The sequence below is a fragment of the Mobula hypostoma genome, chromosome 2 (genome assembly GCF_963921235.1).
Source record: "Mobula hypostoma chromosome 2, sMobHyp1.1, whole genome shotgun sequence".
NCBI lineage: Eukaryota > Metazoa > Chordata > Chondrichthyes > Myliobatiformes > Myliobatidae > Mobula > Mobula hypostoma.
In genome coordinates, this window is record NC_086098.1 from 188338367 (window position 1) to 188355492 (window position 17126).

The 17126-nt window shown below is 37.7% G+C and overlaps 1 protein-coding gene across 13 annotated transcripts in view; it reads right to left on the reverse strand.

The window, feature by feature from the left end:
• Window positions 1-11800: 11800 nt before the first annotated feature.
• Window positions 11801-17126, reverse strand: part of LOC134342753 (band 4.1-like protein 1) — a 326173-nt gene continuing 320847 nt past the window's right edge. For all 13 annotated transcript variants that reach the window (XM_063041282.1, XM_063041274.1, XM_063041277.1 and 10 more), the window contains 2 exons: window positions 16454-16570; window positions 11801-13247 (listed from right to left, as the gene is read on the reverse strand). In XM_063041282.1, the coding sequence (XP_062897352.1) occupies window positions 13242-13247; window positions 16454-16570 (123 nt within the window). In that variant the 3' untranslated portion in view covers window positions 11801-13241. The remainder of the gene's footprint in view (window positions 13248-16453; window positions 16571-17126) is intronic.

Consider the following 17126-nt stretch of genomic DNA (forward strand, 5'->3'; position numbering starts at 1 on the left):
AAATTCAGATAAACCACCTAATTAGAAAAATGAAGTTATGTATTTCATTGTTTACGAGAAACTTCAATAGTTTCTAAACATTCCTATGCTTTTAATAAAACATTTATTTATAGACTTCTGTGCGTTGGTGCGTGGTCAAGTGGTTAAGGCGTTTGTCCAGTGATTTGAAGGTTGCTAGTTCGAGCCTTGGCTGCGGCAGCGTGTTGTGTCCTTGAGCAAGGCACTCATCACACATTGCTCTGCGACGACACCGGTGCCAAGCTGTATGGGTCCTAATGCCCTTCCCTTGGACAACATCGGTGGCATGGAGAGGAGAGACTTGCAGCATGGGCAACTGCCAGTCTTCCATACAACCTTGCCCAGGCCTGCGCCCTGGAGACCTTCCAAGGTCCAAGAAACCTGTGCAAATCCATGATCTCATGAGACTAACGGATGCCATAGACTTCTATATTAACTTAATAAATTTTTTGAAATAATACTGCATTGTAGATCAGCTGAGAATCATATCTTGCTTAGATCAAGTAAATAATCAATGTTTGCTTTGAATAAAGCTGAGACTGTCTACTGTTGTTCAGGGTTCTGATGGTACCTTTTAATTTACTGAAGAAAGATGTCAATTTAAAATGAGACTTAAAAATACTGTTTGTGTAGACTGCAAGTAGGGGAATAATCAAACCAATTTTCTATTAGTCTTTACATAAGTAACTATTTGGCTCCTTAATGCCTCAAGGTCTTATGTGCTGTATTTTTCTATGATTCTATTCAATGGGAGTAGGCAGTATAAATGGTTTGGCACAGACTAGATGGGCTGAAGGGCCTGTTTCTGTGCTGTACTTGTCAATGACTCTATTAAGAACATTAATTCTCAACAATAGCCAGATTGGTATTTGGACATTTTTCTAATATTGGTGAGGATTTGCAGATCAAGATGGTCATTTAACACACCATTAAAATGACTTCTACTGTGCAAAGTATTTTAGTGCATGGTTTCCAGTATAATTATCATGGGAGATTGAGTAACGACAGGCCAAATGTTGCAGTTCCACATTCCTTGCAAGACAGCAAACTATTGTTGTCCTACCTTTGAGCAGCATTTCCTTCCCTTAGAAGCATGGCATCAGTATTCATGCGTTGCCTGATTTTATTTTATTAAAGACAGCATTACACAAGATTTGAATTAGTTACATTATCTTTATTCACTGAAAATTGAATTAAACCAAAGCATAATTGAAATAGGTTTCCTAAATAGGTTCTCTGCATTTTCAGAATGCAGTACCCAGAATAGAAACAGCATCATACACAAAACTGCATATCAATGTCATCTTTTGTGGAATGCTCGTCTACCTAAAAGACTTTAGTTTCTGTAATTATATTGAACGCCAGAATCAAAACATCAGTTGCTGCTACTGCTGATTAAAACAGGAATGAGACTATTTTTAATCTTTTAACTATTTGATGATTCCAGTTCTTGCTCAATACCCAGTTCTCCAATCTCTGGACAGATTTGTTGGAGACTTCAACTTTAGCATTGGATATATTGAACAGCCAAGTATTTTTTGACACTAGCGCGGCCGCTTCAAGGTGCAAATAGTCTTCTCTGGTTTGTATGTTCCAAATTTTGGAGGCTGAGGTAAATAATTTCCTTAGATTGTCTTGCTTTCTCAGCTTGTTCATATTTGCTTTGGTAACATAATAAAAATTGGACTTTGAGCTCATATGTGGTTGACCCTTTTACACAGAAGCCTATTATTTTTAACCAGGCAAGCAGATGACATGAACTGTAACATAACTAGCAATGTCATGTTGGCCTTTTCCAACATAACAATCATTTCATTTTGTGCTGTTTGTAGTTTTGTCTTATTAGACAATGTATCTTTTACCAGTAAAATGAGTCCATATAGTTAACATTTTTTCAGTTACTCTGAGGGAACATTCTGGAAATGTAGAACAAAATTTGTAACATTTCAGGATTCAACGTTATCAAGGAACTTTTCTTTGTAATGCTGATGATAGCCAAAATAAATTAGCTTGATTGGTTTTAGTGCAGTCACTTTAACAAAGTATGCAACATGAAGCTACAGTATTCTTCCAATAGATGGCGCAGCTGAGATCAAGACGACAAGCAATAGGCATGTAAGCATCATCATGCACCACAGCACAGAAACAGGCCCCTCAGCCCATCTAGTCCATGCCGAATGTTAAAAAGTGAGAGGCAGCTGAGAGGACTCAGAAAATCCCTGTTCTGGAGGGGTTCTCTTTTGAGGAAAGAACAGGTTGGGTTTATACCTATTGTGGCTCAGACGAATGAACAGCAATGTTGTTGAAACTGATTCTTTGGAGGCTTGACATGATAGATATTGGTAGAATATTTCCTCTTGTCACAGAGGCTAGAACCAAAAGGTATAGTCTTAGGATCATAGGGCAACAATTTAAGACTGAGATGAGGAATAATTCCTTCTCTCAAAGGATTGTGCATCTTAGGAATTACTTGCCCCATGAAGGCTGAATCCTTGACAGACATCTCACCTCTCCCGGAAGTTCCGGGCGTCTCCCGCATATTGATAGCAGCTCCCTGACACCCGCAAATTATATACAATATCCCAGAAATCGATTTTTTTGAGAGTGAGCGAGTGAGAGGGGGAGAGAGAGAGAGACAGAGAGAGTGCGTGACAGACATAGCGAGTGAGTGACAGAGAGAGCATCCTGATTGGTCTCTTTTTGTGCTAAGTAGACCTAACAGTTTTCCCTGTGGGCGGGCTTTACAGTCGACCTCTCTTTCTCTTTCATTGTCCATCAGTTCAGTTTAGTGTCCTGCAGCGCCATGGCAGAGTATTCCAAAAAAAATAAAACGTACTTCACCCCAGACTACACTAAAGTGTACCCCTGCCTAATAGGGGTCAAAAATAATGACAGTGTTGCTCGCTGCACTGTGCAACAGTGACTTTTCTCTTGCCCATGGTGGGTTAAATGACTGTAAAAGACATGTTGGGGTGAGTTTAACAGGTGTCATTCATTTATTAGCATAGCTAACATTATTTAAACTAACTGGCTAACTGCTAAGGAGCTACTCTATTGATGTCCTACGTGATGAGGCCAAACTCCCTGTAGACTTGCTTAAAGTTGTAATAGAATAAAAAAGGCTCCATGATAATTTAATATATAATAAAATTGTGAATCTTGTGAATCTTATGAATCTGATGTCTTGCAAAATTAACAAATTCATTGACACAGACTGCTATGAGGTTGAGACTTCTGGCAAAATGCTCAAATCTGCCAAGCAAGCCACATCACAGTACAAGGAAAGTTTGCGAAAAAAAATAGAAAAGCTACTTGCATGAGCATTTAGCTATTAGCATTGAGACTGCCAACAAAATACTCAACAAGGAATATACGTAAATAGTTTCAATACATGATCAAATAAATTGTTCTGTTCTTTCATAATCAAATGTCCTGTATACTGGGGGGGGGGGATATGGGATTGCGGGGGCTGGGGGTGGCACTGCTAACTCCCTGAAATGAGTTTTTGCAGGGTGGGATATCTGCCTTGAATATGTTCAGAGCTGAGGTGGACTTTTAATCAGAGGGGATCAGGATAATGGGGAGAAGATCTGAAAGTAATGGAAAGTTAAATTAGCAGTGATCTTATTGATAGGTGGAAGTGGCTTGTGGGGCCAAAATGGCCTAATCCTATTCCAAATGGTCAATGTAATGCTAACTTAATAAACTCTGTAAGCAAAAATTTCTACAGGACCTTCAGGAGTCAGTAGGGGAGTAGGGCCAATTGGACAGTTCTCCCAATGTTACCCTCTCCCAAACGTGTCTTGTATAGTGACTCTATGAACCTTACTATACAAATTTCATTCAGAGATTTCTTTTGGCACTGTGATGGTAGATCAATACAGTGTGCTTGAAGAACACTGGTTAGAGCAACAGAATGGTTATGTAATGAGGCAAATCTCAAATAGCTTGGATTATTGGATCTAGAGACAAGCTCTATTCTACCATGGGAATTTCAAATTCAGATTATTGAATACATCTAAAATAAAAAAACTGTCATTTGGAATGGTGAACCAATATGAAGATTATACGCCATTCTCCAGACTAATCAATATTGTTGACTCTCTCTGAAAAGACTCAATGTGCCATTATGGCCATGGGATAATTAAAGGTGACAGGTGAATGGCAGCCCAGCCACAAGGGTTCATATGATTTGAAGAAAGAACAGTTACATTGTTCTTTCAGCAATTCTTTTATTTTTATGGATCACCTCATTGCCGTATTGGAGTAACTGCAATTCATGTTTTTTCAACTTTTTCCCCCTATCCACTATTGCGATAAAGACATTATCCAATTTATTTTAAAGAGTTTGAACCCACATTTTAAAATATTTCAAAGAAACAGGCTATTTAAAGACATTTTATAACAACTGGTAATTTTGAGGTTTACTGATTATTTTGGAATAATTAATCATTTTATTGGATGGTGGTAGTTTTGCATCATTAGCCTCTTTACTGGGCCATCTGTTTTGTGAAATGTAGGTGGCTTATTGAGATCTTTCGCTCTGCAGGATACTGTATTATTGATTCACTAAGAAATCCATTAATTAAGATGTTTTGAGAGATTATGACAGTCAACAAAATTATTGCTATTTTGTTAGAGGAAATAACTTTTGCTATGCATAAACATCTTGAAAATTTGCATCTGAGCAGATGTTTATGAATGTGATAGTGATTGTATTTCCACAGTAATTTATGATGTGAGGATATGCTGATACATTATAAGACACCATTTAAGTGCACATTTTTTTTAAAACAAAACATTCTTGATTTCAACTCCCAGTTTGAAAATGTTAATATTCACAAAATTAGCTGTAACTCTTCACAAAATAAGGAGTCAGTCCATTCAGCTCTTTAGACCTGCAGCAATGCATCTTATCTGACCATCATATTCCTATCCCAAAGCAATTTTATAATCTTAAATATTGACCCATTCCTGATTAAAATCTGTGATTTTTTCTGCCACCATTCCTTTATCAGCAATGCATATCACATGCACCTTTCACCATGCTGACTTTGTGAACCTGCCATTCACTTAACTGCATGGATAAATTGGGATTTGCAGCATAAAGATGTCTTAGGTGATAATCAGCAATCAACCTTATTCTATTACCATTGTGCTGTTGGTCTAAATTTGTTTCCTCAATTAAATATATCAGAGCTTATTATAGCTATGAACCACTTTTCAAATTAAATGCACTCTAGGGATTGTGCTTGAAAATCCCAGGAGTAAAGCAGTTTCTGAGATACTCAAACCACCCTATCTGGCGCCAGCAATCATTTCACAGTCAAGGTCACTGCTTCTCCTTTTTTCTCCTCCTTTTTGATATTTAGTCTGAATAACTCTGATGTTTGGTCTGAACAACAACTGAACCTCTTGACCATGTCTACATGCTATTAATGCATCGAGTTGCTGCCACGTGATTGGCTGATTAGATATATGGCTACTGAGTGTATATACCAACAGAAGGCCATGTAGCCTCAAGTCTCTTCACCTCATTCGCAAGTATTTGATCCTTCACCTTTTTTTCCTACGTAAATAATCAAACTTGGTTTTTAATTTTTAATTGGCCTTTTCTTGTATAATAGCAAACAAAATATTCAATGTCACTTAGATTATTTTTTCTTATTGAGTGCATAGGTTTACTTTAAATTAACTTTGTTACTGAGTATGAGTATCAGGCCTCCAAACAAATTATGTTCTATGACTCAACTCCATAAAATTTATTACACTATATTTTAGAAAGAGATCTTCAGCTGATAAATGTTTTACTATCGTGGACTCTGTGCTGTTTCTTACATACCACTGCATAACAGCAAATTTGCAGCCAATAACAAACTTCTCTGGTGGGATTAAAACTATCTAAGCTATGGATCTCAGTTATTATAAACAAAAGGCAAATTTCAAAATCAATATGTTCCCTTCTCCAGGGTTTGTCTTCTAATTTTCATTTTACTTCTTTGAAATTACTGGTTCTAATGCAGCAAAGAATCTTTTAGCCAAACATTAGAATTGCCACAGAAGGCCCATTGTTCATTGTCCATTCTGGCAGAATTCAGCCTGTAATAATGGTTCAAAGTATAATCTTTAAAATTCTCTAATTCCATAAAATATATACCAGGACATCAATATTGCACATTAGTTAACAGTAATTTGGAGACTCACAAATTTAGCTCTACATTTCTCAGAACAAGAAATTTAAAATTGTTAGACAGAATTTTAATACAAAATTTACATCAACATCCAAAAACTTATCAACCTAAGGGTTTTGTATACCAGAATATTATCACAAGTTTTAAATGTCAATTGAAATATCACAATTTTCTGCTTTAGTCACAGAGATTTCAGCACTTTGAATCAGCAAAATCTGAACAACTCTGTAGATAATAGCAGCATTACATATAAAAAAATTAAAACTTATTGTGTAGTAAAAATGTCTATATCAGCAAAAGTCCTAGCTACGGAAACTCTTGCAATTATTTAATGTTGATACATCTTGTAGATATAAGCTAAACACATTATCCTGTAAACGTAAACACGAGGAATTCTGCAGATGCTGGAAATTCAAGTAACACACATCAAAGTTGCTGGTGAACGCAGCAGGCCAGGCAGCATCTCTAGGAAGAGGTACAGTCGACATTTTGGGCCGAAACGTCTTGTAGATCTCCCAAAATAAAAAAAACTTTTAGGAAGGCCAATATGCAAATTTTGGTTACTTTTTTATGTTTGGATGTAAATAATTAATTGTGTCTCAACATGGCATCTCTGGAGTACCTCCTGACAGAATTTACATGCTTGTATTCCCAGATAAGTCAGTAGTTCAACTTGCAAACAAACAGTGTTTGGGAATTTTATTGTAGTAAATGATCAAGAAAGCTTGATTCCATGTTTGAGAATATTTACTAAGGAGCCAATTTTGAGGGACAGTGATCTTCAAATTTCAATTATCTCGTGTGCTGTGTTCCTTTTTCTCTTCTTCAAATCCGCTCAGGTTTTCTCACCTTCCTTCTTCCCACCCCTCCATCCCACTACCCAGTGTATTTCCCTCAGTTGGCTCCACCTGCCCATCATGCCCCTCTTTTCTGGTTCTAATTAAATAAATTATAAACCCTGAAAGCCTTTGTCTCCTGTCTCTCCTCCATTCCCCTCCCCCGTCTATCATCTTCTGTTGCCTGCCAGCACTTCCCCTTCAACTCTTTACACTGGGTCCTGATGCAGAGTTTCAACCCAACCCAAAACATTGACCTCCATGACTTGGTGAGTTCCTCTAGCAGTCTGATTCCTTATTGTAATCATGGTTGCTTTTATGTAGTGTCAGTCTGTCTTATAACTAATTTGCTCGATGGCATAATTGCTAAACTATACAAAACCAGGAATACCGCATAATCTTCTATGCTGCATTGTTCTTTCATTCTGTAAAAGAAAACTAGGAAGACCTCAGCACTATGGAACATTCAGAAATGGAAAGAAGCTTTTATATAAGCATATGACCATTTAACAATTGCAGAACGGAAACAGGCCATCTCGGCCCTTCTAGTCCATGCCGAACTCTTACTCTCACTTTTCCTGTCATTATCACCATGTTTTTATCCTTTTAAATGTATTAAATTAGCTTTATCATTTATAATGCTGGTGTAAAACTATTAGGTTTAATAACATGAACAAAAACCTTGACATTTGCCAAACCTTCCATACATCAACGATAGTAATTTTGATAAAAAGTTTACAAAAAGCCAATGGAAAAAGTAACATATAGCAATGAAAACAAAGTTTATTCTATTTTATTTTGTAAACACCCAGCAATTATTGAATTTAATTGGGAGGTAAATGTCAACATAAAAGTATTGGCACTTCCTCTGCCTTATACCTCACAGCATTTACAAAAATATCACACATTCAAAAAAAACTCAACAAAATAGATATAAAATAATTCAAAGAAAAACAATGAACAGGGATACATAGGGTGATTAATGGACAAGATGGATATAAACATTTTACACAGGAAACTATTGGTTGAATAATCTTAATATACAATAATTTATAGATATAGAATGAGAATGAAAGAACAAATGAAAGGACAGATAGCTGATAAGCTTTGGCTCATTTTGCAATGATTTCTCCAAAATCAATATTTTGCTGAAGATCCATAAATTAAGCATCTCTTATGGAATATATAACACAAAATATTTTTTCCCAATGACCTCACTTTCATAGCTGTTCACCATTTTCTTGATTTAATAACGCATCCAAACAGGAGTTTCCTTCCTACACACTCCTGAAAAAACAGTACTTCTCAAAATAGAACAGCTCATCTAAGTTTTCGCCTTTGTGTTAGCAATCTACTTTTAAATGCAATTAAAAGATAGTATTTTGGAAAGCAAGTGGTGCAGAGAATAGAGGTGAAAACCACGCAGAAAACATTAAAAGTCACCAGAGACTTAATCACTAATATTAAGAGTCTCTTCTTAGTTTTGCATTTGAGCCCTTCCTAAGCAGCCGATCAAGGTTTCCACTAAGAACAGGAGGGCGCTCTCTTTAAATAATCAGATCCGGTTCTAATATAGTCATCAGACCCACTTGCTATATAGAAGATGGAACAGCACAGTGCAGGAACAGGCTCATCCGACCAAAATGTCCAGGCTGACTCTGATGCCAATTTAAACTGCATTTCTGCCTGCAGTGATCTACACTCCTCTGTTCCCTATATTAATTGATCTCTTGCTATCCTTCAATTTTGCCATTTTAAAAAGAAGCCTGCATGTTCTTTCCAGATCAACCAAGAACAGTTAGGGCCAGAAAAGCAACTAAGAGCACAAGTGTTCTTTATTTAGTAACTTGTGGGCCCAGAGTGAGCAGCTGAAATAAACTTCCCTTCCCCAGCTCTAGTCCAGCCGAGTCTCCTGTCAGACCCCACCCTATCGCAAAATACTACAGTAATAATGAGTATTTCTTAGATCTCCAAAGTGAATTCTTACCTTTGAGTATTTTATTTCCAACCACCAATATGCTGTTGCTTCCCTCCATTGAAAATACTTCTGTGTCCATAGAGCCAAGGACCTACTTCCTGGTTAGAAAATAAGAACATAAGAAATAGGAGCAGGAGTAGGCCATCTGGCCCATCAAGCCTACTCTGCCATTCAATAAGATCATGTTTGATCTGACCATGGACTCATCTCCACCTACCTTCCCCATAACTCTTAATTCCCCTACTATGCAAAAATCTATCCAACCTTGTCTTAAATATATTAACTGAGGTAGCCTTCACTGCTTCATTGGGCAGAGAATTCCACAGATTCATCACTCTGGGAAAAGCAGTTCCTCTTCCATCCTAAATTTACCACCCCAAATCTCGAGGCTATGCCCTGTAGTTCTAGTCTCACTTACCAGTGGAAACAACTTTCCTGCCTCTATCTTATCTATCCCTTTCATAATTTTATGTTGATGTAAGATCTCCAATTCTTCTGAATTCCAGCGAGTACAGTCCCTGGTGACTCAATCTCTCCTCCTATTTTAACCTCATTTCTGGAATCAACCTGGTGAATCTCCTCTGCACCATCTCCAAAGCCAGTATATCGTTCCTCAAGTAAGGAGACCAGAACTGCACACGGTACTCCAGGTGTGGCCTCACTAGTACCCTATACAGTTGCAATATAACCTCCTTGCTCTTAAATTCAATCCCTCTAGCAATGAAGGCCAACATTCCATGTGCCTTCTTGATAGCCTGCTGCATCTGCAAACCAACCTTTTGTGATCATGCACAAACACTCCCAAATCCCTCTGCATAGCAGTTTACTGCAATCTTTTACCATTTAAATAGTAAATGCATCTTCTGTTTTTCCTTCCAAAGTGAATGACCTCACATTTACCAACACCATCTGCCAAACCTTTGCCCACTCAGAGCCCTTCCCACTCAACTGCAGTTCAAGAATCACCTATTGTACTTTAAAACAGATGAACAAATTTAATACAGTTAATCAGATGGATCACGATAAAATCATAGATTTGAATTGTAGAGCTATTCAGTATGGAAAATGGAGCCTTTGACACAATTGGTCCATGCTGACCAAGTCGGTACCATTTGCCTGCTTTTGGCTCGTATCTCTCTAGACCATGGGTTCCCACCTTTTTTATATGCCATGGACTAATACCATTAAGCCAGGGGTCCATGGACCCCCAGCATGGGAATCCCTGTATCTAAACCTTTTCTATCCACGTACCTGCCCAATTGTTAAAATGTTGTAACTGTACCCCCTGTGAGACTCCCTATGTGTGAAAAACTTGCCCCTCAGTTCTCTTTCAAATATTTCCCTCTCTATTTAAACCTAATGCCCTCTAATTCTTCTGACACCCCTAATTTTGGGAAAAGATTGTAGCCTTCGGGGTGTTACAGCTCTGTAAGGTCACCCCTCACCCTCCTATGTTCAAGAGATGGAAAGTATGAACCTATTGAGCATCTCTTTATAATTCAAACCCTCTCATCCCAGTAACTTCATAATCTTTTGTGCACTCATTTACAACATTGCGCATGACTGGGCATACTCTGAATATTTAGTTGAAGGAGCGAAGTGATAAATTATCCCGAGTTAACAGCCTTTGCAACTTGAAAATCAGACATTTCCATTTCTGATGTTAATTCTTGAATTGACATTGTAAAAACTGACATGTCAGAGTCACAGAAAAATACAGTACATAAACAGGCCCTTTGGCCCATCTAGACCATGCTAAACAGTTTAAACTACCTACTCCCATCAATATGCACCGGGAGTAATGCCCTCCATACCCCTACCATCCATGTACCGTTGAACTTGAGCTCACATACACTACCTGCACTGGCAGCTCGTTCAACACTCTCTTGACCCTCTGAGTAAAGATGTTTCCTCTCATGTTCCCCTTAAAACTTTTCACTTGTCACCCTTAAGCCGTAGCCTCTCTTTGTAGTCCCACTCAACCTCAATGGAAAAAGCCTGTTTGCATTTACCCTATCTATACACCTCATAATTTTGTATTCCTTTATCAAATCTCCTCTCAATCTTCTACATTCCAAGGAATAAAATCTTAACCTATTCAACCTTTCACTGTTTCGAAAGTGTACTCTTGTCTAATCCTTCTAGTATTTAAATCAGAATTAATCAAAGACTATAAAGCTGAAAATTTTTAATCACCCAGGCCATAAAACTACAAGGTAGGATCCTGCATTATGAAAAAATACCCACAGAAATTCACCTCAGTTGATGGTGTTAAGTGCTATCTACAGTAGTGGATTATATACAGTGAACAATATATAATATGCTGTTTCGACTACAAACCAATTTAACTACTTCTAAACCAGAGTGCCGATTTCTAAAATGTAATGTGTTTGAATTCCCCCTTTTCCTCTTGTCTCATTGTGGACATTATTCACTTTAAACGCTTTCACTAAGGTAGCTGAATGGGAATTTCAGGCGAGTCCCCAGAGCAAGGTTGTTCTGTCGGCATAAAGTTTCATCTCGCTATGAAATCAGCACGATTCCTACAGCTTTCAATAGGTATGACTAGATAAGGGAGGATTTTCTGGCAGTTGTGCACATTTGTCCTTGAGTACTTGTACATGAACATCTTAGAGTGTAGTTTCATTGTACTTAATAATTGAAGATATACTAACCAACAGCCTCAATATCCTTCCAACAGCGCTGGCACCTGCATTGCAGCAAAGCTACTCAATCAGTCGCATTCTTTTGAATATATAAAGAAAGGGCACATCAGATGCATCTGGCACATTTATTTCACTTTGAAGTAAAAGGATACAATGAATACATATAGAGCTGTAGAGGGGGATAAAAGCAGTGATGGCGCATTTCATATCTGTATTAAAGTGCGTCATGGCACTCATGCACACAAATTCATGTCAGCTGTTGATACAAATGGAAAGATTTTCAAATACTTCATCACTCATGTTCATTTTAAAATCTCGGATAAATCACTAAAACAATCCTATCAAAAATATATTTAGCAATGGTGAACAAATGAATGACAATTGATTAAATGCCAATTGTGCAAATATTTTGCTTCCCTCAGCTGTTCATTGCATCATCTAAGCATGCACAAGGCATATGACTTCACACACAACCACATGTACAGTAATGTGATATGCAGTAATCAAAGTACCTCAACACTAACCATGAGTTATGTATAAATGTCTCCTGTAATGCCAAGTATGTAAAGCAGTTCATGTGTGTACACTCAGCAATGCCTAATATTCCTTTGCAGGCATTATGAAGTATTGTGTCACTTTACTGTAACTGTTCCTAAGAATTCAGAACAAATTAAAAAAAAAAAAATCCCAGTATGCTCATGGTGCAATGGAATGGAGAGGAAATTAATTTTGGAACAAAATGTTCTGTCCTTTGTAAACCATTGCTAAGTATTTTTACTGAACCACTATTTTGATCACCTTCCTATGCACTTCACCTGAAACAGCTAGTTGTGTGCTAACAAATTTCTATCCACTATCATTTGATTAAGACATCTGTGAAAACTCATTTGCCTAAAATTATTCACTTTCAAATAATTAAGATTTCTTTTATTTTACAAAAAAACACGAACAGCTGTCAAGCCAGGTGTCAAGTTTAAAAACCAACACCAGGTAGCTATTTGAATATTACAAACCTCAGTTGAGGATCACATCCAATCTTTATATTACCAGATAAGCATACTTCAATATAAATTAATGCACATCCAAATTGGGAACCAATATGTGCCATTCATTTCCATAGGATATTTTGTATGATAGGTGCTGACCTTTATTAACAGATCAAAAAGGAAGAAATTTAAATCGACATCCATAGCATAAGCATGTGTTATTGAACATTAGTTACAATATCTTGCTTCCATCTCCATGAAAGATGCTCCCCTGTGAGGTTCTACTTGCTGGAAAAGCTCATATTGTAGAATTATGGTTAGAAGTTCTAGTTTTGGCTTACTTTCCCTTCAACATGCGCTTTCTGGAACTGCAAATGTTTTATTTTCTTGGCGGTGATTGGAACTGAAATTTCTTTTTGCACAGCAGGTGTATAATTTTTATATTAATAATCATCTTTCCCACTTCTGTGTGAAATTACAAGGCAGCAAAATTCTGTGTTGATGAGAGCAAAAGTATGATTCCATATGTTTTTCCAGCATGATTCACGGAGCTGCACTCCACGCTGTTACTCCTGTGGGAAAAGAAAGATTAAAAATTTATTCCTTTGCATCTCCAATAGCCACTTACTTTCCCTGCCCAATCCTTTACCCCAGCCCTCTTTGGCTTGTGCTGGTTTGAACAGTTATCTTTTTAAATTTAGATTTAGAGATACAGCATGGAAGCAGGCCACATTGGCCCAATAGGCCCTAGCCACCCAATTACACCCATGTGACCAATTAACCTACTAGCCTGCACATCTTTGGAATGTGGGAGGAAACCAGAGCACCCAGAGGAAACCCACACAGTAACGAGGTTTCCTCATGGGGTTTCCTTACAGGCAGTAGCGGGAATCGAACTCAGGCCACTGGCTCTGTAATAGCATTCTGCTAACTGCCACGCGACCATGCAGCCCCAGTGCAATAACAGCTTTTTCTGCTATCATTTGTGTTCTTTGGCCAACAGTCACCGGACAAAGACCAATATGGATATTTCTCTCATCAGCAAAAGTACTGTAGTGTTCCCTGACTACCAACGGTACATAAATTAACACAAGAAATTGTGCATAGCAAGATCCTATTCAATGCAGCTCACTGCCACATTTGGCAGTGTATTTGTACACCAGAAGGTACGTGGTAGGGTTTTATTTTTAAGGGTAGGGCATCTAAAAGCACATGTGTAAATTGGAAATGTGTCAAACACTCATCTGTTAAGTGATAAGGAAGTGTTTAAATGAACAGTTGAAAGTTTAATGGAAATATGTGGCGATATTATTTCCATTAATTCAAAATAATGAGTGGATTGTATAATGTGTTGATGGATGGAGAACTATTTACTCTATTACAGCACAATTGAAATATTCCGTCAGACTTTAGCACTACAGCCAGAGGTAATGGAGAAAGGTTGTAAAACAATTCATTACCCCATTAAAGAGGCTGTCAAGAATTCCAGAAATATAAAAATTCATCGTTTGCACATAGGATTTGAAAGGATTCTAACCATCTATTAAAATAAGAGAGTGAAACATTGGTAAAATTACATGTAATTAAATGAAGTGCTGAATGTAAATCCGAGTGTTTGGCAGCCTTGCATCAGTTATTAACATGTCTACTTTCTGAATTTTTGTCAATTATAGCCTGGGAATGAATTTCTAGCCTATCTGAAGTATTGACATAAACTATCAGCTTGACTCAGTGGAAAAGATAACACAATGTGGCATGAAATAAGAAAAGCCAGTTTGTCTGATAATCCTGTCCACTCAATTGTTGCAGAATTATCTGTCAAGCAATCTATTGAACCCACTCTAAGTAAAAGAAGTAAATTGCCCAAGACAACAACACTATAATTTTTACAGAGATTACAACTTAAACAAAGAGATGAATCCAGTCATTTCTGCTCTGTCCACTTCCATTCCATGGATGACTGGCCTTTTATCCCCAATGGCATATTAATCATAATCTTCTCTACCGAATGTAATCAGCTATTTATAACTTTTGATCTTTTGCTTAAAACTTCACAGGTGCTGCTGCATTTATTTTAGAAGTGTTAGGTACAGTTTCTTGACAGAATTCTTGTACTAAGCTATTAAGGTTTTAGTTATCAAGCACTAAATTTCAAAAAGGCCAAGTTTATTTTTTTAAATCTATAAAATTGTGTTGGCAATTTATGATAATGCTAAGCAAGCATTCTGCTAAACAATGATAAAACACTGCGGCTAGAGCAATGCTTGACAGTACCAGCAACCCAGGTTCAATTCCCACCGACGTCTGTATGGAGTTTGTACATTCTCCCTATGACCGCGTGGGGTTTCCTCCGGGTGCTCTGGTTTCCTCCCACAGTCCAAAGACATACAGGTTGGTAGGTTAATTGGTCATTGTAAACTGTCCCACGATAAGGCTAGAGTTAAATTGAGGGTTGCCGGGCAGCAAGGCTCGAAGAGTCTATTCCACGCTGTATCTCAATAAACAATAATTGACATAAATGAAACAACACAATTGCACTGAACTAAAAATAACTACCAAAAAATGCAAGCCCATCTTTTACCCCAGATTGGAAACAAAATACAACAAAATGCTGGATGAGCAGCTAAACAAGCGGTATACTTAGAAAGGAAAATTAGTCAATGTTTCAGGACGAAGACCCTTCATCAGAACTGAGAAAGAGGGAGCACACATTTCTGTCAGCCGCACTCTTTTCCATAGATGCTGCCAGGCCTGCTGAGTTCCTCCAGCATTTTGTGTGTGTTGCTTGGATTTCCAGCATCTGCAGATTTTCTTGTTTTGACAAAGGGGGAACGCCGATTAGTCGGAGAGGGAGGGAAGATGGTGGTGGGCAACATGTGAAATAAAGGGAATGGCAGTAATAGGATGAAACAGAGCTGAGCTCCTTTTTCTGTGGAATGAATTACTAATGTAGTAAAGTCGAGTGAAGTTACATAATCTGACTCAATATGATGTGCTCAGTAGGCCATAACATACAAATGAACACACAAAACGAGGAATGGCATGTACAATTGGCCAGTTCCTGAAATAACCAGAAAGAGCAAGTTATCTGAAGTTGCAGAATTCAGTATTGTGTCCTTCAGGTTGCAAGGTGCTCTGGTGATAAAATGAGACAACAGCTTTTTGAACTTGCATGTTGTAAAAGTGCAGGAGACTACAGTCACATGTCAGAATGAGAATGGGATGGAGGATTAAAATGGCCAGCAACTGATAGCTCAGGGTCAGTCCCGTGGAAAGAGCATAGACCAGCTCATTTTAGTTGCCCTTTGTGGACTCATTCAAAAGAATCCTTCCGTAAAGAATGAAAAAGTTCATTCATTTTTTTCTTACGTGGGCTCACATATTATATATTTGTGTCCATAATTTACCCTGTGAACAACTCAGAATTTTCACCAACAAATCCTGCTTCCTATTTTAATACAATTTTGATAAATAAATACATTTTCTAAATTGATCATTCCTTCTTTGGATATTTCAGACAATAAAACATTCTTAATTCTACTAGAAACACTTGGTGCTTTAAACAGGAACTCAAAAATGTTGATTAAAATATCGATTAGAAACAGTGGGAACTAGCAGCTGAAACAAAACTGGAGAAATTAGGAAGCTTTAGGCTTTTTAGATTACTGCCATTCAGTCTCATCTGATACAGATCTGCATTTAATCTCTTACAGTACTGTGCAAAAGTCGCAAACACATAATAACAACAAATAAAGCGATAGCCATTAAATTATCATACCTTTGATTCCTTTGCATTCTGCTCAGTTTCAGACTCTGATTCTTTATAAACGACTGCCTTTGTCACAAGCATGTCAGGGTGTAGCTGTTTCACCTCCTTAATTGCAAGAGCCAAAGCCTAGAGTACATGGTTCATGGTTTAATTTGTGAGACACAAAAGTAGAATCCTACTGAAAACTGACAGCCAGATAAATGAGGGAAATACATTAACACTGATTTCTTTGTTCTTCAGAGATTGGTAACTAAAGGCACATTGTCTGCTGGATTACAAATCGACATCTTTCTTTGTACAGGTGCCACAGTAACACAGCGGTTAGCGTGATGTCATTGCAGTTCAGGGCGTTGGAGTTCAGAGTTCAATTCTGATGTCATCTGTAAGGAGTCTGTACGACCTCCCTGTGGAACGTCTGGGTTTTCTCCGGGTGCTCCAGTTTCCTCCCACAGTCCAAAGACATACTGGTTGGGAGGTTAATTGGTTATTGTAAATGTCCCGTTTTTGGTTAGGGTTGAGTTGGGGTTGTTGGGTGGCGCAGCTGCAAGGGCCAAAAGGGCCTATTCTGCGCTGTATCTCAATAAAAAAATATATATATATTTTAAAAACATTTGGTCACCGCAATAATAAGTGGAAGAAGATATCAAGCCACTGACAAACTCCATTAATGACATTTGTAACA